General features: G+C 50.4%; 1 protein-coding gene across 1 annotated transcript in view; it reads left to right on the forward strand.

The window, feature by feature from the left end:
• Window positions 1-14,125, forward strand: part of TMEM266 (transmembrane protein 266) — a 94,095-nt gene extending 79,970 nt beyond the window's left edge. The window contains exons 9-10 of the mRNA XM_003413738.2: window positions 11,407-11,469; window positions 13,524-14,125. Coding sequence (XP_003413786.2) covers window positions 11,407-11,469; window positions 13,524-14,125 — 665 coding nt within the window. The remainder of the gene's footprint in view (window positions 1-11,406; window positions 11,470-13,523) is intronic.
• Window positions 14,126-24,190: the final 10,065 nt, after the last annotated feature.

Consider the following 24,190-nt stretch of genomic DNA (forward strand, 5'->3'; position numbering starts at 1 on the left):
AAAGTCAGATCACTTACAGATGTTAGAGCCAGGCTTTTGGCCCAAGGCCTGGGATTTTCCTACCAGACTGCTCAGCCTAGCAGGGCCCAGATAACGTCTCTGTCTCCACCTCGGAGATGGTAGCAAATGGACGCACTGGTGGTGTTTGTGGACACCGATCATGGGAGTGGACATGGGGACACTGGTGATGATACTGGACACGCCACCAGCTGTAACACAGGGTGGGGTGCTCTGTGGAAGGGTTGTGTACCTAATCTCAAATCCCAACTCTTCCATCAGGGAGCTGTATGACCTTGGACTGGGACTTCAACCTGTCTGGGCCTCAGTTTTGCCAGCTGTTAAATGGGAGCAATGCTGAACCTTCCTCACAGGGTTGTTCTGAGGCTCAGAGAAGTGGTATGAGAGGCTCTAGAACTGTGAGAACACCCCACACATGTGAGGCAGGATTGTTTTGTGAACAGAGGTGACTAGCCTCACCTGGTGACACAGCCGTGTCAGGTTTGGAGCTTCCTGGGTGAATTTGGGGGAAGCTCTGTCCTGATGGGCTCAGGCCCAGTATCAGCTTCAGCTTGGAGACTCCAGAGCCAGACGGAGGAGGCTGAGCCCACATCAGAGCCCAGAAAGGATCCTGGGAGCCCTGGATGCTGGCCTGTCCCTTTCCTGCTCATGTCTGAGTCCTCCTTGCTCTAACTTTTGCAACTGAAGTGCTATTATCGTTAACATGATGGTTAAGGAGTTTCTTCACTTTACCAAGAAATCCTTTTAAACATTGACTTCCTGTAGTCATTCAGAAAGAGCACTGGTGGCACAACGGTTAAGGTGCTTGGCTGCTAACTGAAAGGCTGGGGGTTTAAACCTACCCTGCACCTCCATGGAAAAAGACCTGGTAATTGGCTGTCTTAAAGATTACAGCCTAGAAACACTCTGGGGCAGTTCTCTGTCACATGGGGTCACTGTGAGTCAAAGTCGACTCGATGGCGCCAAACAACAACAGTAATTCAGAATATATTTCCAGGTTCACACTTTACCTTAAGTGAAGGGAACTAAGATGTATCGAGCCTTTTCATGTGAGGCTGTTTACAAGTGTGATCTCGCTTCATCCCCACACAACCTTCCTCTTGTATAGGGGAGGAAACTCAGACTCAAAGAGGTTAAGAGCATCACACAGGGTCATAGCCAGGAAATGGTGGCACTGGGCTTGGAACTGGAATGTGGGACCCCAAAACTGAAGCTTACTCAAGAGACGACTGACCTTGGTGTGCCATGTTCCCTTGTCAGGGCAGAGAGGTAAGAGCCAGGAGGGCTGGGCAGGTTTGGAGCCAAGAGGCTGGGGCTCTGCCACATCCTAGCACGATGACTAGAGGCTACAGTGTTGCCTTCTGTAAAATGGGCTCATAACCCCAGCTCTGCCGGCATCACAGGACATGTGAGCAGTGGTGGATGTGAGAAGGCTCTGTAAGCTGTGAGGCACGGTGAACAGTTTGGGGAGAGTGGGGGGTTGCTATTATGACCTTTTGAGTAACCTTCAGATCTGAGAACCATAGAATTTGGGGGCTGGGAGGGACTTGAGTCCAGTCCTTCAGCTGATGTACAAATCCCTTCTATCAACCTAGGTGTAGCCTCCGCTTACCTCCCTCTAAGACTGGGTGCTCAATACCTCCCAAGGCAGCCCACCCACTCCACTGCAGACAGCTCTGCCTGTTAGAAAATTGTCCTTCATTCCCAGCTGCAGTCTGCCCTCTGGCACCTGCCTCCCCACTTGGCCACAGTTTTATGCACAGGTCTGGTGTACACCCTCTCAGTTGAGACATGCTTTCAGCCACTGGCTGACGAGGCCCAGCCCCGGTGTTTTCTCCCCAGGACTGCCACCTGCATTCCCACAGCCAGTCCTCAGGGGATAGACTGTCTGGGTCTAAGACCCCTGCGATGCAGCCAGACCCCCACGATGCAGCCAGAAGGCTCCTGAGCTTTGTGGAGGCTACCTGGCCTAAGCTCACAGCTGACCAGGCCCTGCTGAGCCCTCGATCCCTGCAGCCCATCCTTGGGTAACTGGCTTTTTGTTCCCACCCCCCACCCCATGTAGAACTTAACATTTCTGTCTTCAGCTGCAGCTTGTTGGATTCCTGCCTTTACTCCAGGTTTCTAGGCCTTTACAGATGCCAATTCACAGCTTATCATCAGTTGCTGTGGGTTTTACTTCCTGAGTAGGTCTTGAAATGGTCCCCTTCTTCGTCTTCCTCATTCAGCCTTCATTATCTCTAGACCAGACTAGCACAGTGTCGACATTGCCCAACTCCCTGACCTCAGCCTTGCCCCTGCTCCATAGACCCCTTGCTCTGCCCACAGTGGGGAGGGGGCTTCATGTAGCTCAAGGCCCCATTTGTGGCTGCAGCTCACCTGGGGCTTGGACCAGCTCAACGCCACGCTTTTTACAGGTCTGCCCTCCTTGAGAAACCTGAGCTCAGGTGAGCACTTCCTGGGCAGCCACTCTTTCTGCAGCCCCTCTCTCTGCCTCTGTCATCAGGGCCATTGCTCTTGAAATGACAGCATGGCCATTGTTGTCCCTCAGCCAATGACCTACAGACTCTAGACCACTGATGCCACGTTTGGGTCCACACGGAGTGAAGATCTGAGTTTGGAGGGTTGGTAAGCCAGGACTTCGAACCTGTTTGTTCCAGTTCAAACCCCTGCTGAGAATTTGCATTTCTAACAAGCTCCCAGGCAACGCTAATGCTGCCAGTTAGGGACCAATTCTGAGAACCATTAGTAGAGCAGACCAAAACCAAACCAAACCTGTTGCTGTCGAGTAGATACTGGCTTATAGCGGCCCTATAAGCGTCTTACATACTTTGAACATGTTGTCAGAAGGGATCAATCCCTGGAGAAGGACATCATGCTTGGCAGAGTACAGGGTCAGCAGAAAAGAGGAAGACCCTCATCGAGGTGGATTGACACAGTGGCTACAACAATGAGCTCAAGCATAACAACGATTGTAAGGATGGCTCAGGACCAGGGAGTGTTTTGTTCTCTTGTGCATAAGGTCACTATGAGCCGGAACCGACTCAACGGCACCTAACAACAACAACAACAACAACAACAACATAGGCCAGAGTAGAACTGCCCCATAGGGTTTCCAAGGAGCACCTGGTAGATTCAAACTGCCAACCTTTTGGTTACCAGCTGTATCTCAACCACTACACCACCAGGGTTTCCCACTAGTACAGAAGTGGTTCTCAAAATTTATTATATCTAAGAATCACCTGTTTTTTTTTTTTTTTTTTTTAATTAAGAATCACTTGGGGATCTTGTTAAAATGTAGATTCTGATTCAGTATATCTGGGGTGGAAATGCAAATTCTCAGCAGGGATTTGAACCGGAAGGAACCAATTCAAAGCTCTGCAGAAAGCAAACCCTGCCTTACAGTAATCCCGGACATTCTAGGAGTGTTGTGATGCTTGGAGTTCCTGTTTCTCTGTCCTGCTCTGCCTCCCCCTGCAAGCTCCACAGTGGGGCAGCTTCCAGGAGGAGAAGGGAGGCAGAACAGAAGGGAGAAAGCTGGGTTCCATTCGATGTCCATTCAGGGTAGACTTGATCCACTGTGTGTCACCAGCCAGGATGCCTGGGGTCTGCGGTGACTCCACCCACCTCCTGGAAGCTGGGTGTGTCTGAACAAGGCCAACTCCGCCTTCCTGTACAGATGCAAAGTCTGCCTGCCCCCAACAAGTTGCAAACGACCCCCCCATTTAGCCCTGGAATCCCACCCTACTTTCCTTTATCTCCTCAGTGACATCCTGTGGGCACCTCCCAGCTCTCTGGATGCAAACCTGCCCTGCTCCTGGCACAGCCTATTCAGCCACCCACGCACACTGCATTCTTTCAGCCGTCTCTTCACAGCCAACCCCCAGAGCCACCAGGGACCAGCCAGCCCTGGAAGGCAGAGGACGGAAGTGTGGGGCACTAGCCAGAGGCATGAGTCCTTGTGATCCACAGCCTGGAATGGCCAGGGAGACAGGCATCCCCTAGCTGACCTCTCTGACCAGAACCGTGTCCAGGGTGGGATTCTCATGACATTAGAAATTATGGACGGACAAGCCAGGGGCACTCTGAGCCGCTCTGGAGTTGGAAAAGGGTAGCGTTTGTTGCTAGCCCTGACCTTCAAGCCAGTGGGGCCCTGAGGCCACCATGTGCACAGCCGCCCTGGGATTAACCTGTAGACATGAGTGGATGAGTCACGGCAGTTTAGGAAACGGAGACAGCATCTCCTCCTCATGGCTGGGGAGGGCGGCTAAGTGGGGTGGGGAGAGAGGGGGTGTCAACGGGTCACAGCCAGACTAACGCCGACTAGCTTCTGTTTAGACTTGCTCCAGCACAAATCATTTTTAAAGCCCGGGCTGCAAAGTTCCATGCTCTGGGGCCTGCCAAGTTCACGGTGCCCCTGTGTAGTCATTAATACTTCCCTCCCAAATTTATTGGTCTTAAAGCTCACCCGTAACTTATGAATTACAGCCCCTGGTGGGGGTGCCACAGTTTTCACCATATATCACAGGGAACTTTGGCGTCCACCTATGCTGCACCAGCGTTCAGAGAAACCACCACAAAGATGCCCCAGTCTGGTGGGTCTGGGCTTTCCTGGGTCTGGGCTTTCCCGGTGACCAGTGGCCATGGGGGGTGGGGCTGAGCTAACCCCAGTGTTCACCCGTGGAGAGGAGGGGCCTGGGTGGTAATGGAGGCAAGTCGGGCTTTATACTACCTCTGGCCTCCAAAGTCTGTGCCTGATGGTGTGTGTGTGGGCGGGGGGGGGGCGGTGGTGAACTAGGGACCTCAGGTGGCCCCCAGAGCCATGGGACTAGACCTTGGCATGGATGCAGAGGGACGGGGAGGTGGATGGAGGGAGCTCACACAAAGTAATGTTTGAGGCAACTGCCAGGTCAGAGGGAGGGGCAGTGCTGAGGGAGGGCCATATGTTTAGGACTCAGGTCTGCATTTGAATCTCACTTGGCCTTGAACAAGCTACTTAACCTCTGTGAGCAGGGCTGGCTTCCTGGGCAGGCAACTGCAAGGTCTCCAAGGCCCTGCTCTTGGTTCAGTGCCCCACTGTCACCGTCTCAAAGTTCTTAACAATTTTTTAACAAGGAGCCCTGCATTTTTGTCTTGCACTGGGCTCCCCAAGTTGCGTCCTGTCCCCCAGCCCGTTTTTCTAAAGGAAGAATAGTAGAAAAAGCACATCTTAACTGAGAAGGAGTGGGTTGTCAGTCACGTGGCACAACTCTCCTGCTGGCTATGCAGTTGGTTCCCCATAAGTATTAGTGTTCTACCTTAGTGAGGGCTGCCAGGTGGTGAAGCGGCAAGCTGGAGGTTGGGAAAGAGAGTACTGAGCTTGGGCACAGGATCCCCAGCCCCACGCCACACACACACCCGAGCCCCACCACTCAGCCTGGGCACTTTCCTGCCACTTTCGGGAGGCCTGGCTGGGTGACTCACTGCCTTCCCTCCCCTCCCTGCCTCTGCCTCCCGGGTAACTCAGGGGCCCCACCCAAGGGTAAAACCCACATAGTGAACGTTGTCACTGCTGCACTCGACAGGCTTTAGGGGGATTAGCAATGTCGTGTTTGCCAAGGCTCACACCCTGGGGAGAAAGGCACTGGGCAGCAGAGAACAGCTGCAGCAGCTGCAGCAGAAATGACCCAGGACTTTGGGGCCAGCTGTGAGTGCCGTGGGCCAGAGGGTCAAAGAGGTGGGAGGTGAGAGGTGGAACTCAGGTTAACTGAAGGCCTGCCCTCTGCCTCTATCTCATTGACTCTTTACAGCTCATCTGCCAGGTAGGTATTTGTTATCGCCATTTTACAGATGAGGAAGCTGAGGCTCAGATTGGTTAAGGGATTTGCCTGAGACCACACAGCTAGTGCACCGCAGAGGTGGGCTTAACACCCAGGTCTGTTTCGTTCTGGGTTCCACTGTGTTTGAACCCACTCTTCTTTCCTGCCCCTCCAAGGGTCTGCTCAGCTCAGCCATCCTGTGGTTTGGTTCCTACATGTCCACAGGGCTCTTTGGTGTCAGATCTAAACAAACCTCAAGGGCAGGGGGTTATTCTTAGATGGAAGGAGGCCCCCTGTTGAGGCTGCCTGCACGGCCTGTTCCCAGCTACAAAGTGTCTGCTGGCTCCTTCCCTCCTTTGCCCCAAGCTCCCAGACATTCAAAGATCACAGGTCTCCCAGGTGGGATTGTGAGACTAGATGCTGAATGGTGCAAAGAACATCATGTAGTGGCCCCATGGCTCTGTGAAGGTGTGTGGGGAACTCTCCATGGTTATCTGTCCAGTCTACCACATTTATTGGCTGCTGAGTGCTTGGGGAGACACAGCAAGTAAAATGTGACCCCTGTCCTCAAAGGCTCTCGAGTCCCTGGGTTGGGGGGTGGTGTGGATGGGAACAGAAGCCCAGCCCATGGTCACTTCTGGGAGAGGAGGCTCCACAGGCCTGCTGGAAGCAGAGAGAAGGCAGGGCCGGTGTAAGCACTGCTGGAGGCATTGGGCAAGCCTCACTTCAGACTGTGTCTTCAAGGTCGCTTTGAGACCACCAAATGGATACAAGTTTGGAACAGAGGGATTGGGGGTGGAAACAACAAACGCAGGCCTAGCAGACCTACAGCAGCCACCTGGGGACATAGGCTCTATGTCAGGCACATGCACGGAGCAAGTGATCTGATCCTGTCCTGTTCATTAAGTCTACAGGCATGACAATAGTCCAAAGGGGACACCATGAGGTCTGACTTAAGGCTGGACTGCAAGGTCATAGCAGAGAGCGTCAAGGCCCCTCCACAGATTATGGACTTGGCCAGAGGCAGGCTGATGGTAAGGAAAGAGAGAACCCACCAAGCAGTCACCAGGTCCCAGGCTGCATGGGCAGGAGAGCCAGTCACCAAGCTGACAGCAGAAAGGGCAAGGGAGCAGGTTGGGGAGGTAGAAACCAAATTCTATTTTGAACATGTTGAGTCAGAGGTGGCTGGAGGTCATCCAGGAGAAGTTGTCCAGGGACGATTGGCCAGATCAGTCAGAAGCTGACGTCTGGGCTGAAGGTCACCTGGCCTAGGTTATTTTTATCAACCACTTGAAGATGTGAGCATCCTCTCAAATATGTAGTCAACACAGAGGTAGGAAAGAGATCTAATATGTTAGTAGACTGAATCAAGATTCAAAATGCTTTCAGCAGGCTGGACCTCTGGGCTGAAACAAACAAGCTGCTGTGTGCCCAGGATGATAAACATGAAGTCCTCTATGGGGGCCACTGAGTACAGGGTGATGAAGGCCTGGCCTGGCCCCAGCAGCTGCAGAGAAGACCTAGGCAACTGTGTTGGCCACAAGCTCGACATGACTCAGCAGAGTAGGGCCTTTGCTAAATAACCTTGCAAGATGTTAGGCTGCCTAAATTAGGGGATGATCACCAATAGATCTTGGAAAAGACCAGTCTACTAAATAATTCCTGCCTTGGAGGGCAGTGTGAGGATTAAAGGAGGTCCCTGTGTGAAGTGCTGAACCCTCCACCTGGAGCTTTGATGGGCAGACAGTAAATGCCAGCTCCCTCCCTCTATCCTCCTCTCCTGCTCACATTGGGAGCCCATAGTGAACCTTTAGAGTCCAAAGTCCAGAAAACCTTGAAAGAATGGAGAATGGACAGTGGTTTTCCTGGAGAAAAGGATTCTTAGGGGGGTCATGAGGGCTCTTGGACGTGTTGGAAGGTCTGCCCTATCAACTCTGAGTAGAAATGGGCTCATTCCTTGGTGCCTCTCCAGGAGACAGGGCCAGGATCAGCAAGCCTTGCACATAGTAGGCATTAATCTTCCAGATTAAATAGAGATTGGTTGATCGACCAAGGGGTGGATGTTACAGGGAGGGCCCAACCGTGCTCCTGACCTCAATACCCAGCAGAGGGTTGGACACACCTTGGTCCTATTGAGCACGAATGCGTGAGAAGCTGCTCAGCAGAGAGGAAGGAGCTCCCTTCCCCATAGATGTGCTGGGAGAGCCCCTGTCAGGCAGATACTGAGGTGATTCCTGCACTGGGAGTCAGGACCCCAGATGACACCAGACCCTTCCCACTCGGCTCTGACTCTGTCATTTCTGGGAATTTCAGAGATGGCAGAGGTGTTGGAAGCCATTTAGCCCAGCCACTGTATGACCTGTAAGAGTGTCACTGCCTTTCTTCTTAGGAGCCCTGCTGGCACAGTGGTTAAATGCTTAGCTGCTAACTGAAAGGTTGATGGTTCAAACCTACCCAGCGGCTCCACAGGAGAAAGAACTGACATCTGCTTCCGTAAGGATTACAGCCTAGAAAACCCTATAAGACACTTCCACTCTCACATGGGGTCATATGAGTTGAAAACAACTTGACAGCACCCAACAACAACTACAATAGCTTCGCCAGCCCACTTATAGTACAGATGAAGAAACTGAAGCTCAGAGAGGGGATGTGACCAGCTCAAGCTCCCATGGCAGGTCAGTGGCAGCACCAGGACAAGAATCCACAGTCTGGACTTCTCTTGTTCCGTCTTGGGATAAAGTGCATAGATCTGTAGATGCCAGTGTCCCTCCTTAGGTTGAGCACATAGCCCTGGCCACATCATGCAACCCTCCTGAGTCCCTGTAGCTGTGGCCTCATGATAAAACCAAAATAGTGACAAGAATCTCCTATCTGGCCCAGTAGCCCTGCACCTCGCACTGCTTGCTGGGAGCTACCACACCAGCCATCTTCTGCTTCCCAGGGTAGCCTGCAGGGTGAGATAGCATTTACTACATGAATTATGAACGGCTTTTTTTTTTTATGGAGAAGTGTGCTGCCATCTGACTCCTGGAGCGTTGCTGGCTGCTGCCAGAGCAAGGCTTGGAGCCAGCCCGGGGCCCCACCCTCGGCTCAGGCATTAGTGCAAAACACACCTCTGACCGCAGGCATTTAAGATCAAAAGAGAGCAAAAAGCCTTTAAGTGCCAGGCCTTTGGGTGCTGCCACACAGCCTTCCAGCGTCACCAGGTTGGTTTCTGTGGCTACTTCATGTGTGCCCGGGGAAGGCGGCCTCAGAAAGCATAGGGGTCCTTCACCTGCAGATCACGGCTCCTGGGAGAAGCACCCCTGAGGTGGGCACTCAGGCTCTAGGTCAACCCCGGAGCACCGCCCCCCTAGCCTTCCATAGGAGAGGAAGGACCCCCAGGGGTGTTGGAGACCTTTCACGTGCAGTACTGTGCTAGGACTCTGACATTCATTATCTCCTTCAGTCGCCATAACAACTCTGTGAAGTAGGTATCATCTGGCCCATTTTATGGACAAGGGAACAGAGACTTTGAGAGGGCCACTTAGCTAATATGTGGTGGAATTGATGTTTGAAACCAGGTCTGATTAAAAAAAAAAAAACTCACTACAGTCGAGTCAGTTACCAACTCATAGTGACCCTATAGGACAGAGCAGAACCGCCCCATAGAGTTTCCAAGGAGCACCTGGTGGATTTGAACTGCCAACCTTTTGGTTAGCAGCTGTAGCTCTTAACCACTATACCACCAAGGTTTCCACCAGGTTTGATACTCTCCTATAACCCTGGAGTCCCTGTGTGGTGCAAACAGTTAACGCACTTGACTGCTAACTGAAAGGTTGGAGGTTCGAGTCTACCCAGAGGCGCCTCAGAAGAAAGGCTGGTGATCTACTTCTGGAAACTCAGCCGTTGAAAACGCTGTGGAGCACAGTTATACTCTGATAAATATGGGGTCGAACTCATTGGCAACTGGTTTTCGTGACCCCAGCACCTGAAAGGGCTGAAGGAGCAACCCCTGGGCTTAATCTGATGAATTGCCAAATGGAGCCAAGGGTCCCCTTCTTGTCACTTTCTAAGCCCTGCCAGGTCCCTGCTTAACCTCAACCCCGCCCTCTGCCTCATCAGCCAGCACTCACCCCTGCAGGGCCTGTCACCTTCCCCTGGGTATTTTGGCCTCTGGTCCTCCTGCCTGGTACCTTCCACACCACTCTCCTCACACTCTGGTGAGTGGCTTCTGCAAATCACACCTGACCACTCAGACTTTCCCGTGGCTCTTCACCACCTTTGGGACAAGACTGAGCTCCTTGGATGGCTTTTGGGGTCTCTATAACCTGCCTTTCCTCCCACATTCAGGCCACTCTGAACTTCTCACCTCTTCTCTCTCCTATCCCTCAGCCTCAGATGCCCTTCCCGCTCCTGACAGACTAATGAACCAGTATTTCTTTTAAGACCCAGTTGCCATGTCATCTCCTTTGATCCAGACAGCTTTTCACCTTCTCAGTTGTTTACTCACGCAGTAATTATTTACTGAGCACCTGTCCAGGGCCAGGAACTGCGCAGATGTGGAGACCCGGTGATGCATCCACAGCCCCGTGGGCCATCTGATTGCTGCATGTGGACTAAACTGAGGAGTCTGTCCGTGAGGTGGCTATAAAGGGGGTGCTTGAGGCTGCTGCAGCTGGGGCATCCAAGGCTCCTGCAAATGGGCTCAAGGTTCCCGCAAACAGGGTGCTTGGGGCTCCTGCAAATGGGGTGCTTGAGGCTGCTGCAAATGGGACACCTGAGGCCTCTGCAAACAGGGCACCCAAGGCTCCCACAAGTGGGGTGCTCAAGGCTCCTGCAAATAGGGTGCTCAAGACTCTTGCAAATGGGGCACTCAAGGCTTCTGCACTGAAGGCAGCATCTCCAGTGACCCCATGACCTTCGGGAGATTCAGAGACTAAAATCATGTGGATGGGGAAAGCCCTGAGGAGCCATTTTCCACACCTCATCTCAGAAATGGGGCAACTGAGGACAGAGAAGGAAAGGGCCATCTCTAGGCTGTGTTACAAGCTCGAAGGTTCCTCAGAATCGGGGTCCCCTGGTACCCAGTCCGGTTCACTTCCTAGGGTGAATGAAACATACGTGGTCCCAACACTTTTTTTTTTAATTTGTTAGTCTCATTTTTTACATAAAAAAATTGTGGTAAGTATGTATCCAACATTTCTAGTCCACATCTACTCATGAAGAACTAGGAGGCACTCCTGTCACATGGAAACCCTGGTGGCATAGTGGTTAAGAGCTACAGCTGCTAACCAAAACGTCAGCAGTTCGAATTCACCAGGCGCTCGTTGGAAGCCCTATGGGGCAGTTCTACTCTGCCCCATGGACTCACTATGAGTCAAAATCGACTCGATGGCAACGGGTTTGGTTTTTTTCTCTTTTTTCCTCTCAAACACAGACAAAGCTGCTGTGAGGCACGTGCCTCCTCTTATGACTATGCGGGTGGGGACAGGAATATCGGGGTGGGGACAGGAATATCGGGGTGGAGCATGAACTGGCCACAGCCCCGCATCTCTAGGACTCTCTGACAAGCCGTTACGCTCACCTGTCTCTGTCCTCCCCACCATAGACACCACACCAGGAGACGACATGAACAACTACATCAGTCAGTACTACAATGGGCTCAGCAGCGGTAAGTCCTGACTGTCCCAGGACTGTTCTGCATGTACCGGAAACTCTGTCGCAGCCACACGCCACAGGTGACCTCCGGCAACCCCTAAAATCAAGGCTAGGCACAACTCAGCCTGGCTTCCAAGGTCAAGGCCTGCCCAGTGCCTGTGAACCGTAAGTGCGGCAGAGAACAAGGCACATTCGGCTCCCAGCAAACTCTAGCGCTGGAGCTGAGGGAGCCTGAGGGCTGAGGCTGCGGTGCTGGGCTGGGGGTGCTCTGTAGTCATTGCAAGGGGCTGTGTGTGAAACCCCAAAATGGAAAGGGTTCTGGAGCCTGGAACTCTGAGTGAACTTGGTGTCCCCAAACCTGAGCTGCTTTCGGGATGAGAGCGATGGAGGGTGACATAACACAGCATAACTAGGCTTAAGAAGGAGCGGGCTGTGGGCATGTCCTTGCCTGATTCATGTTGCATTCCTACCCTTGAGAAAGTCCCAAGGAAGCCTCGTAGTTTGTAACTTATGGGAAAGGTTGGGTTTTTACATTACCCTGTCTTTCAGTGTCTCGTAGTTTCACAGCCCTCAAGTTCATGTATATGTCGTTATAAGGCTAGAATCTTACGTCTTGGGATATGTATCAAAAAAAAACCAAACCAATCCTGTTGCCATCAAGTTGATTTCAACTCATAGAGACCCTATGGGACAGAGTAGAACTGCTACGTAGGGTTTCCAAGGAGCAGCCGGTGGATTTGAACTGCTGACCTTTTGGTTAGCAGCTGAACTCTTAACCAATGTGCCACCAGGGTTTCCGGGATATGTATAATACATTTGAATTTTTCTTTCCACAGTTTAGCCCCTTAAGGCCTCTTTACTTTTCTCCTTGCTCTCTCAAAGCCTTGTCCAATCTGCTGTTTTCAAAGACCGCCATCTCTATCCCAGACCTCTCTCCCAATCTATTCTCCCCACAATTTGGGGGACAAACCTTTCCCACATTGTTATTGTTAGATGCCGTCCAGTCAATCCCAACTCACAGTGACCCCATGTGTTACGCACTAGAACTGCCTGGTAGGGTTTTTTGGTTGTAGTCTTTATGGAAGCAGATCACCAGGTCTTTCTCCCGTAGAGCCACTGAGTGGGTTCGAACCACCAAACTTTAGGTCAGCAGCCAAGCGCTTAATCATTTGTGCCACCAGGGCTCATACAAGCTCTATGTCAACTCCTCACTCTGTCGCCATTTAAAACTTTTAATTGCTCCTTCAGACTGAGAAGCCCAAATTCCTTGTCCTGGCACACCATGCTTGGTGAGATAGTCAGGATGGGCTAGTTTATGCTGCAGTGATAAACAACCCCAAATCTCAGTGGTTCAAATAAAGCAGCCAAGACCCATGGCCCATGGGGGACTTTTTTCCCATGTCATCATCCTTACTCCAGTACCCGGTAGACAGGGCACCCACCATCTATTCTAGGATATTCTTGGATGACAAGATGAAGCACTTCTACCTGATAAAGCTTCACCCAGAAGTGCTACAAGTCACTTCTTCCCATAGATCATTGGGCAAAGCGGGTCACATGTCTACACTTGACTTAAACAAGATGAGGGAAAAAAATCCTCCCTCAGCATGGCAAATATTAGAGAACCAGAGCAGTTCAGACTAAGACAGACTAGGAAGAAAGGCTTGGTGATCTACTTCTAAAAATTAGCCAATGAAAACCTACGGATCACAACAGAATATTGTCCTATATAGTGCTGGAAAATGAGCCCCCTAGGCTGAAAGGCACTACACAATAGCCTCAGTAATGAACAATACCAAGGAATGTGAAGATGGCACAGGACCAGGCAATATTTAGTTCTGTTGTACATGTGGTCACCATGAGTCAGAGCCACGGGATGACAATGAGCAACAACAATAACGGAGATATCCATCACAGCCTCCCTCCACAAAGGCATACCCTCCTGCCCACTCCTCCAGCCCCGGTCCTGTTCCCAGCCCTGGGCTCTGCTCAGAGCAGCCCTCACCAGGGCCCACTGAGGCACAGCAGAGGGTGGAGTGTGACCATCGTCCCCTTGCTCTCTTGCAGACAGCAGAGTCCCAGAGCCAGCTGTGTGTGTGCTCACCACGGCTGCCATAGACATCCACCAGCCCAACATCTCCTCCGACCTCTTCTCAGTTGACGTGCCACTGAAGCAAGGCAGCAATGGCACCTGCACCAGCGCCACTTCAGAGAGCGCCTCCCGCTCCATGCGCAGCTCAGTCACCCGGGCCCAGAGCGACAGCAGCCAGACGTTGGGCTCCTCCACAGACTGCAGCACCGCCCATAAGGAGCCATCCTCGGAGCCTGGCCGCTCTCCCTTGCCACCACTGCCACCTCTGCCTCCCCAGCAGCAGCTGGTGGAGGCCACAGCCCAGGACTTGCTGTCCTCCCTGTCGGGGGACCCGTGCCCATCCCAGAGAGCCTTGGACCCATCCCCCCTTGCCCGGCCCAGCCCAGCAGGCTCGGCCGAAAGTAGCCCGGAGCTGGAACACAGGGTAAGTCTGTTTAACCAGAAGAACCAGGAGGGGTTCACTGTCTTTGAGATCAAGCCTGTCATCCACTTCCAGCCTGCGGCCCCCGTGCTGGAGGAAAAGTTTAGATCTTTGGAATCCAAAGAGCAAAAGTTGCACAGGGTCCCTGAGGTCTAGAGCCTCCAGGCAGGCTGGGTGGAAGGAAGGGAGACAGCCATCTTGAAGCTCTCCAGGGCTCTGGAGGCCTCCAGGGGCCATGCGTGGGGCCCAGGAGCCTGCCTGGCCTCCCTCAGGTGCTGCCTGCCTCCAGGGAGGTGACACCAGGCCAGGAGGCTCCACGCCTCAGACCTCAAAGCCCAGAGCTGACACCTCCTCCTCACCCTACCCAGGGGAGGGTGGTGCTCGTGGCTGGGTTTTTTAAACCATTCTTACAAAAACCAGCCCATGGCCCAGCTTTAGCAGGGTGGAGCACGGGGTCCAGCTCAGTGTCTTCCATTGCCTTCATTCCTGACATCCAGCCCGAACCCTCGGGATCGGGAACAGCACTGTGAGCAGGGGCTCGCCAGCCCCGCCACCCAGGAAGCCTGGGTGTAACCGACACAATCACAGAAACCACCATCTGAGCCTATTCTGTTGGTCCTCATCCTCTCATCTCAGCATGAGTGTTTTGGAGTATTTTCAAGACAAATCTAATTTTCATCTTTCCAGGACATAAAGGGGTGAATTGGGGTAGGGGCGGGGTGGGGTGGAGGGACAGGGGAAGGGGAAACAGCCATTTTCCAACCTTGGCTTTAATAATAAAAATGAACCGCACCGAGACTTCAGTGGCTGGGGTTTTCCTTTGGTTGCCAGGCCCAGATGGAGGTATCTGGAGTGGCTCCTTTGGGTTTGGGTTGGGTCTGGTGAAGACCCACACAGGTAGTCCCAACCGCTCTTTGGCAGCCCTGAAGCCTTTACAAAGTGGGGCGGGGGAGCCCTGGATGAGGCGGGAAACTCTCACACTTCCTTGCTGAGTGTCCCTGGAGCAGTCCCTTCCCCTCTGGGATCTTCCCAGCAAAATGGAGTTTGTCATTTTGCTTTCCTCACATGCTCATGACTCCCAGATTGAGCTCTGCGGCCCAGGGCTCCATCCCAGTCTGGTGTCTCAGGTGTGTGCAGGGCATCAGGGTGGTTGTGTCTGGCACCAGGAGCCTGCAGAGAGGGATGCCCAAAGACAGAAAGCCCAGCAGTTCTTCCTGCTGGCCCACCCTGCCCTTCCTCCCACGGAGAGCAAAGGCCAGGCCACAGCCAGCAGCAGGGCTCCAGCCACAGCCGCCCTGACCCCCATCGTCGTCCGCAGGGCCGGGAGCTGGTCTCTGGGAGGGGCTTGGCAGCCTGAGTGCAGATGGAGAGAAAGCTTTGGCTTTCATGGCTCCCGGCGGGGCCGTAGCCTGGAGTTATGGCTGGTGGGCAGCTGGGGCAGATGGAGCCCGAGCACTCCCTGGGAGGTTTGCAGCTCTGGGAAACAGCTCCCCTTACTCATCTACCCTTTCAGAGAGCCCACTCTGGGGGCCAGGGAAGCTGGTATGGGGCTCTCCCAGAAGGGAGGGAGGTTTGGGTAACAGCCTCTGTCTCCAGTGATAACAGTAGTAATGGCTACCACTTATTTCCTGCTGCGACAGGTGTTCTGGGCAGTCTTTGCTCTTTATCACAGCCCTACAAAGTGGGCACTGTTTTCCCTGTTTAACAGAGAAAACTGAGGCCTACAATAACGAAATAACTTGTCCAAAGGCACACAGCCAAATGGCAGTGGCAGGATTCAAACCCAGGTCTGTCTGGTCTGAGATGCCCTGCTGATGAAAATGGTCATATGAGCTGCCTGAAATCAAACGAGGTGCCATCAGGAGAGCCCGAGATGTAAATCAGGATGCTGGGCCCCAGCAGGGGCAGGTGTCCAGGGGGTGGACACCCAAGGGGACACGGACCCTAAGGCTAGAGTGACCAGCCAGCCCTCTCTCCAGACCCCGAGTATCCCTCCTGCAGGGGCAGCCTCCCACTCAGCCAGCCTGTGGCCATGGTGCCACCCTGACATGGCAAAGCCGGCAGTGAGGACAGCAGGACTTGGAGCCAGCAACACTGGTGGCTGGACCATAGGGGAGCCTGGGCCAGAGCCCAAAGCCCTGGCCCCAGCCTGCCTGGACTGGGCAGCAGCAAGGCCTTCCACAGTGGCACAACTTGTCCTTCTTGAGCCCAGCCCTGGGCGAGGCCTCCTACCCAAACCTTGGCTTTTCAGATCAAGTCACACAGACTGTGGGGATTTTCACAGCCCCTCCTTGCGTGGCTAGAGGCTAAACCAAACCCAACCAGTGGCTATCGAGTTGATTCCAACTTGTGATCCCATGTGCATTGGAGTGAGTAGAACTGTGCTCCACAGGGTTTTCATGGCTGTGACCTTTCATGGCTGTGACCTTTCGGATCCAGATTGTCAGGTCTTCCTTCTGAGGTGCCTCTGGGTGGGTTTGAACTGCCAGTAGTAGCCGAGCACTTAACTATTCGCACCACCCAGGGACCTGGTTAGAGGTGAGTAGCCAGGATCCTCTTCGGTGTGGCAGCTGCTCATTCCTCAGCGGAGAAACTCCCTCCTCACTCCAAGACAACTCTTGACTGAAGCCAGAGTGAAGAGAACACTGCCGTGCTCCTCTCTGATGCTATTTCCTCATCTCTAAAAAGAGGAGACTAAGAGCTAGGCTCTACTCCCTGAGATGTGTCCACAGCCACAAGTGAGTTCAAGTCCACAGATGCCTTCTTCCAAGGGAAGTTTCTCACTAAGAAGCCAACAGGACCCTGTGCCCACCAACACCTGTATGGAATTGCTAAACAAGGACCCCCCCACAACCACTCTGGGGCCAAAACAGGCAAGCCCAGGTTCAAGTCGACATCTCAAAAGAGACATCTGGATGACTCCCTACCCTATACCTCCTGCCTCACTCCCGCCAGGTGCTGCTATGCACTTAGGGTGAGTCAAAACCTGGGCAGCCCTATTCTCAGCCCAATCCTGTTTCTCGTTTGCTAGGTGCCTCCACACACATTCTTGGACCTGCTTCCTCTCCAAGTACAACGGGACTAACTCCTGTGCCCCCCACCCCTGCGGGGTTGCTGGGATAGTAAATGACATAATGGAAGGGAAAGCCCTTGGAGGATGTCTCAAGGGAGACACAAAGAGATGGCGCCCTTATTAATAATAGTGTTTCACTGCCAGCCCACATCCAGCACTTCTGGGGAAGGCTGCCCAGGAGACGCTGTTACTTCATTTGCTGCCACAGATAGTTGGGTGTGGTGGTGGTGGTGGTGGGAGTATGGGTGCTGAGAGACTGAAAGCATGTATGCAGCACACGCCCCCACCCCGCCAGTCCCCAGAGCCAGCCCAGGAACTGCCTGCTTTCCTGAGCTCATCCCTCCTCACACTTTACTTAAAACAATGCCTTAGGGACACGCTAAGTAGGTGAACACATTACTCCCATACAGGAGGCCGTATCTGCCTTCCTCTCCCTTTCCTAACCAGTTGCCATCGAGTCCACTCCAACTCATGGTGACCCCATGTGTGTGTCAGAGAACTGTACTCCATAGGGTTTTTAATGGCTGATTTGGGGGAAGTAGATCACCACTCCTTTCTTCCCAGGCACCTCTGGATGGACTCGAACCTCCAACCTTTCTGTAAGCAGCCAATCATGTTAACCATTTGTGTCACCCAGGGACTCCCTCCCTTTTCTAGAACAGGCCAAAATCCTACGTGTCCCCAACATTGAGCAAGGAATACATAACTATTCTGGATTCTTTTTTTTTTTTAACTAGAGTGCTGAAAAGTTTGGTAGCATCTCCTAGTGAATAGTTAATTTAATTATCCAAAGAAAATGATGGAACACTTGCTGCTAAAATTTATTGCAAGCTACCAGAGACACAGCACTGGCATAATTTTATGCAAAGCCCAGGCTTCAGCATAGGGGCGCAGGCTGCCTATTCACCCTGAAACAAGCAAATGAAATGGACTAACCTGGAGATCAGTCAGGACATTAAACACTGTGATGAATGTGGCAGAACTCTTCAGTGTCTGAGATTTACGGGGCACCTTTCACTAAGTGCTCCAGGAACCTCCCCAACGTCAATTAGGCCTCATAACTAGCTAGGCTCACCTCCGCCTCCGCTGCATAAAAAGGGGCCATGCAGTTCTGGGACCCAGGCTTTGCTGAATGCTCCAAAAGGTGGCCAGCGTGTAGATCGGACCCAGATTCCAGTACAAAGACCCCTGCTTCCTTGAGCAAAGAGTGGTTCAAAATGGAGGGATGTCAGCTAGAAGGGGACTCAGAGACTGGTGTCTGACCCCGGTCCTTTCTAGAGGAAGAGTTGAGTTTGTTATGTCTGCGGTTGCTTCTGTCCCTTGTCCGCACTGAGCCCTCTGCCTGGGATGCACTTCTTTGCCTGGCAGATTTTGCCCCTTCTGAACTCAGCTCAGCTGTCATCTCTTGCTATCTCCACATCAGCCCACCCCAGCCAGGCTGGGTTAGCCACATCGTCTGTTCCCACAGAGGGACTTGGGATATGGCATAGAGTTGAGTAGACTTTGGCCTAAGGTCACACTTAACTAGCTGTGAGTCCTTGGGCAAGTGCTTTAAGCTCCCTAAGCTAGGCTTTCTCATCTGTAGAGAACAACACTACATCTTCTAGGGTTATGAGATTTACATGAGATCACGTATACAATGACAGCTCTCAGAAATGGTTATGATGGTCTCCACCTACCTACCCTGTTTGAGATCTGCCAACACACTCAGGTTAAAGCTTGAAGTTATCTTGAAAAATTATGTTGTTTAATCCCGTTTTACAGATGGTAGGAATGAAACTAAAAAGGAGAAGGAACATGACCAAGGTGCCTCTATGAGGCAGTGATGAACCAGGAGAAGAACCCGAGTGTCCTGTTGGCAGTCCACTCCCAATGGTCTCCCATTCTGCCCCACACTGGGTAGGTGGGCAGCCCTCCAGCTGGGGTGTGTGCACAAAAAGGCAGCCATAGTCAGCCTTTAACCACCTGCCCAGCTGTGGGAGGTAAGGCAGGCGAAGCTCAGGCAAGTGGAGCTTCCCCAGGGCCTTACCGTTCAGCAGTCTGGACCACAGAATATAAACGCCAACTTACTTCCCAAGAACTTCCAAATTCCATCAATGCTCTGTGCTTCTAATGGCAAGCTTGCTATCTTCAGGCAATGGAAACCAGAGGATAGAATCCCAAAGAAGCCGGAGGCTGCCAGGAGGCAGCACAGTGCAGGAAAAGGCTAACCTCTTCAGACCTGGGTTCCAACCCAGTCTGCATCTCACTGACTGTGCCTCTGGTCATTTTTCTCTCATTTTCTCAGCCAGAAAGTAGGGGTAATGATGCCCACGTCAGTGATTATTGTATTAGAGAATATATAAGTCACCTGGCACATGTTGTTATTGTCCGCCTTCTAGTCGACCCCGACTCATGGCGCCCCCATACATAACAGGGTCAGACTGTTATAATCCATAGGGTTTTCACTGGCTGATTTTTTTTTCAGAAGTAGATCACCAGGCCTTTCTTCCTTGCTCGTCTCAGTCTGGAAGCTCCACTGAAACCTGTCAGTGTCATAACAATATGAAAGCCTCCAATGACAGGTGATGGCTCTGCATGAGGAATATTGGCCAGGAATTGAACCTGGTCTCCTGCATGGAAGGGGAGAATTCTACCACTGAACCACCACCTGACACCTACTAAGTTCTTAAAAAAAGTATTTTCCAAAATTTGTTGCAGGATCGGGCAGTGTTTCATTCTGTTGTACATAGGGTCACTATGAGTCAGAAACGACTTGACAGCCACCTAACATCAACAACCACTTGCTTTGTGACTTGTGACAAGTAGCTTTATCTCCTAAGAGCCTGATTTCTTAAATGTTCCCTATCTTTATCCCCTCTGATGGGGTTAGGTTAAAGTACAAGTGCTTTACAAACCAAGGATTATCAGTAACTCTTCTTCATTTGGTCTCCCAATAAAGATAAAAAGATTAAAAAAAAAAAAAACCCTAGGACTATAGGAAATTAAGGCAGTATTTTTTTTTTTTCCACCCTATATGGGTTTTCACAAAGTTATCAGTCAAGCCTCCTTTAGCTCAACAACAGCTAACCAAATCCATCTGCTATGATCAATAGTGTTCTCTGGGTATCCCAGCCTCTTAAGCCCACTTTATGTAGACCCAAACAAAAACCCCAGTGAGAGACAGTGTGAAATGCAGCCAAGCTGACCATCCCTTTCAGAAAGAGAGCACTTACGGCTGGGGTTGCAAGCTCTCCAACTCAGTACAGACACACCCAGGCTCCACCGACAGCGTGGCTCCCTCACTGTCCTGGGAGGAAAAACCCTACTCCCAGCCAGCCTCACCCACAGCACCGGACTCATTTCCACAGTCCCCAAGGGCCCATTTGATAACCAAAGAGCTTTCAGCCAAACCCATCCAGGGCATCAGGCCAGAGGATTCCTGCAACAGCCTCCTAATCATTTCCATCTTCTCCTCCTCCCTCCATCTGACCTGAACACTCCACCAGGTTAGGTCATTCCTTCAGGTTAGGTTACCTGCCTTCCTCAAAAACTGTCAATTACTCCCTGTTGCCAGGAGAGTGCTTCTCACAACATGTTCAGGTGGCAGGGCCCCAGAGGGCCTGCTGCTCTTTGTGGAACACTCTCCATACACTGACATATTTAACTCCCATACAAACAATACAAACAAGGAAGAATTTATCAACCAGCAGAAAGTGTTTGTAAGTATTCAACAAGTCTCAGCTCCCTATGTTCATAAAACAAAAACTGTGAATGGCCAGTGGCTCTTTTGTTAATATCCACTTGCTACTCATCCGTTCACTTTGGAACCTGTTCACATTCCCAAGACTGAAAGGGGTAGCAGCTACCAAAGTTTTAAGGGAAAGTATGTGATAAAAACTTAAGACTGGGGAAAGTCTATTTATTAATTTTTTTCTGAAAATCAGGAAAAGACCTCTATGATATGATTTTCATGGTGCCATGCTAGTCCAGCTCCTGAAATGGCAGTGTTACTTAGGGGCAAAATGGATTAGTATTGGCATTTTTAATGGAACAATCATATGGTCTACTATGTTGAGAATGACAAATAGAAGAGGAATGGTGTAGCATTCATTGTCAGAAAGAACATTTCAAGATCTATCCTGAAGTACAAATGCTGTCAGTGGTAGGATAATATCCATAAGCCTACAAGGAGGACCAATTAATATGACTATTATTCAAATTTATGCACCAACCACTAATGCCAAAGATGAAGAAACTAAAGATTTTTACCAACTCCCTCTGTCTGAAATTGGTCAAAATGGCAATCAAGATGATTTGATAATTACTGGTGATCGGAATTCAAAGGTCAGAAACAAGAAGGATTGGTAGTTTGGAAAATATGGCCTTGATGATAGAAACAACGCCGGAGATCACATGATAGAATTTTGCAAGACCAATGACTTCATCATCGCAAATACCTTTTCTCAACAAGATAAATGGTGACTATACATGTACATATTGCTGAATGGAAAACAAAGGAATCAAATCAACTACATCTGTGAAAAGAGACAATGGAGCAGCTCAATATCATCAGTCAGAACAAGGCCAGAGACCGACTGCGGAACACACCATCAATTGCTCGCATTCAAGTTAAAGTTGAAGCTAAAGAAAATTAAAACAAATCCATGAGAGCCAAAGAATAACCTTGAGTATATCCCACCTGAATTTAGAGACCATCTCAAGAACAGATTTGATGCATTGAACACTAATGACCGAAGACCAGATGAGTTCTGGAATGACCAAGAACATAATACATGAAGAAAGCAAAAGATCATTAAAAAGAATAGAGCAAAATGGATGTCAGAAGAGACTCTGAAACTTGCTTTTGAATGTAGAGTAGCTAAAAATGAATGGAAGAAATGATGAAGTAAAAGAGCTGAACAGAAGATTTCACAGGGCAGCTCAAGAAGACAAAGTATTATGATGAAATGTGAAAAGACCTGGAGTTAGAAAACCAAAAGAGAAGAACACGCTTGGCATTTCTCAAACTGAAGAAAAAAATCAAACTTCAAGTTGCAATATTGAAAGATTCTAGAGGGATGATACTGTATGACACAGGAAGCATCAAAAGAAGATGGAAGGAATACACAGAGTCACTGTACCAAAAACAGTTGATGTTCAAACATTTCAGGAGGTAACATATGATCAAGAACTGATGGTACTGAAGGAAGAGGTCCAAGCTGTACTAAAGGCACTGCTGAAAAACAAGGCTTCAGGAATTGACGGAATACCAGCTGTTTCAGTAAACAGATGCAACACTGGGAACACTCATTCATCTATGCCAAGAAATTTGGAAGACAAGATTACCTACAGACTGGGAAAAAGTTTTTAGCTGTGTCATTTCCAATCAGCATCTGATCTCTAAAATCTACATGATGCTGCAAAAACTCAACTACAAAAAGATATAACTCAATTAAAAAATGGGCAAAGGATATGAACAGGTACTTCACTAAAGAAGACATTCAGGTAGCTAACAGATGCATGAGGAAATGCTCATGATCATTAGCCATTGAAACCCAAAACCAAACCCAGTGCCGTCAAGTCGATTCCAAATCATAGCGACCCTACAGGACAGAGTAGAACTGCCCCATAGTTTCCAAGGGGTGCCTGGCGGACTTGAACTGCTGACCTCTTGGTTAGCAGCCGTAGTACTTAACCACTACGCCACCAGGCATTATCCATTAGAGAAATGCAAATCAAAACTGCAATGAGATTCCATCTCACTCCAACAAGGCTGGCATTAATCCAAAAAACACAAAATAGTAAATGTCGGAGAGGCTGTGGAGAGACTGGAACACTTATACACTGTTTGTGGGAATATAAAATGGTACAACCACTTTGGAAATTGATTCGGCGCTTCCTTAAAAAGCTAGAAATAGAACTACCATATGATCCAGCAATCCCACTCCTTGGACTATATCCTAGAGAAATAAGAGTCTTTACACGAACAGATATATGCACACCCATGTTCACTGCAGCACTGTTTACAACAGTAAAAAGATGGAAGCAAACAAGGTGCCCATCAACAGATGAATGGATAAATAAATTATGGTATATTCACACACAATGGAATACTACGTATCGATAAAGAACAATGATCAATCTGTGAAACATTTCATTACATGGAGGAATTTGGAAGGCATTATGCTGAGTGAGATTAGTCAGTTGCAAAAGGACAAATATTGTATAAGACCAGTGTTATAAGAAGTCAAGAAATAGTTTAAACAGAGAAGAAAATATTCTTTGATGCTTATAAGAGTGGGGAGGGAGGGAGGGAGAGGGATATTCACTAATAGGATAGCAGACGAGAACTATTTTAGGTGAAAGGAAAGAGAATACACAATATAGGAGAGGTCAGCACAACTGGACTAAACCAAAAGCAAAGAAGTTTCCTGAATAAACTGAAAGCTTCGCAGTCAAGCGTGGCAGGTGCAGGAGTTTGGGGACCATGGTTTCAGAGGACATCTAGATCAATTGGCATAATAAAATCTATTAAGAAAACATTCTGGATCCCACTTTGGAGAGCGGCTTCTGGGGTCTTAAACACTAGCAAGCGGCCATCTAAGATGCATCAATTGGTCTCAGCCCACCTGGAGCAAAGGAGAATGAGGAACACCAAAGACACAAGGTAATTATGAGCCCAAGAGACAGAAAGGGCCACATAAAACAGAGACTACAACAGCCTGAGACCAAAAGAGCTGGGTGGTACCTGGCTACAACCGATGACTGCCCTGACAGGGAACACAACAGAGAACTCCTGAGGAAACAGGAGAGCAGTGGGATAAAAAAAAAAAAAAAGATGCAGACCCCAAATTCTCATAAAAAGACCAGGCTTAATGGTCTGACTGAGACTAGAAGGACCCTGGAGGTCATGGTCCCCAGACCTTCTGTTAGCTCAAGACAGGAACCATTCCCAAAGCCAACTCTTCAGGAGGGATTGGACTGGACTATGGGATAGAAAATGATACTGGTGAGGAGTGAGCTTCTTGGATCAAGTAGGCATGTGAGACTATGTGGGCAGCTCCTGTCTGGATGGGAGATGAGAGGGCAGAGGGGGTCAGGAGCTGGCTGAATGGACACGAAAATAGAGAGTGGAAAGAAGGAGGGTGCTGTCTTATTAGGGAGAG

Source organism: Loxodonta africana, chromosome 13 (assembly GCF_030014295.1).
Source record: "Loxodonta africana isolate mLoxAfr1 chromosome 13, mLoxAfr1.hap2, whole genome shotgun sequence".
Classification (NCBI taxonomy): Eukaryota; Metazoa; Chordata; class Mammalia; order Proboscidea; family Elephantidae; genus Loxodonta; species Loxodonta africana.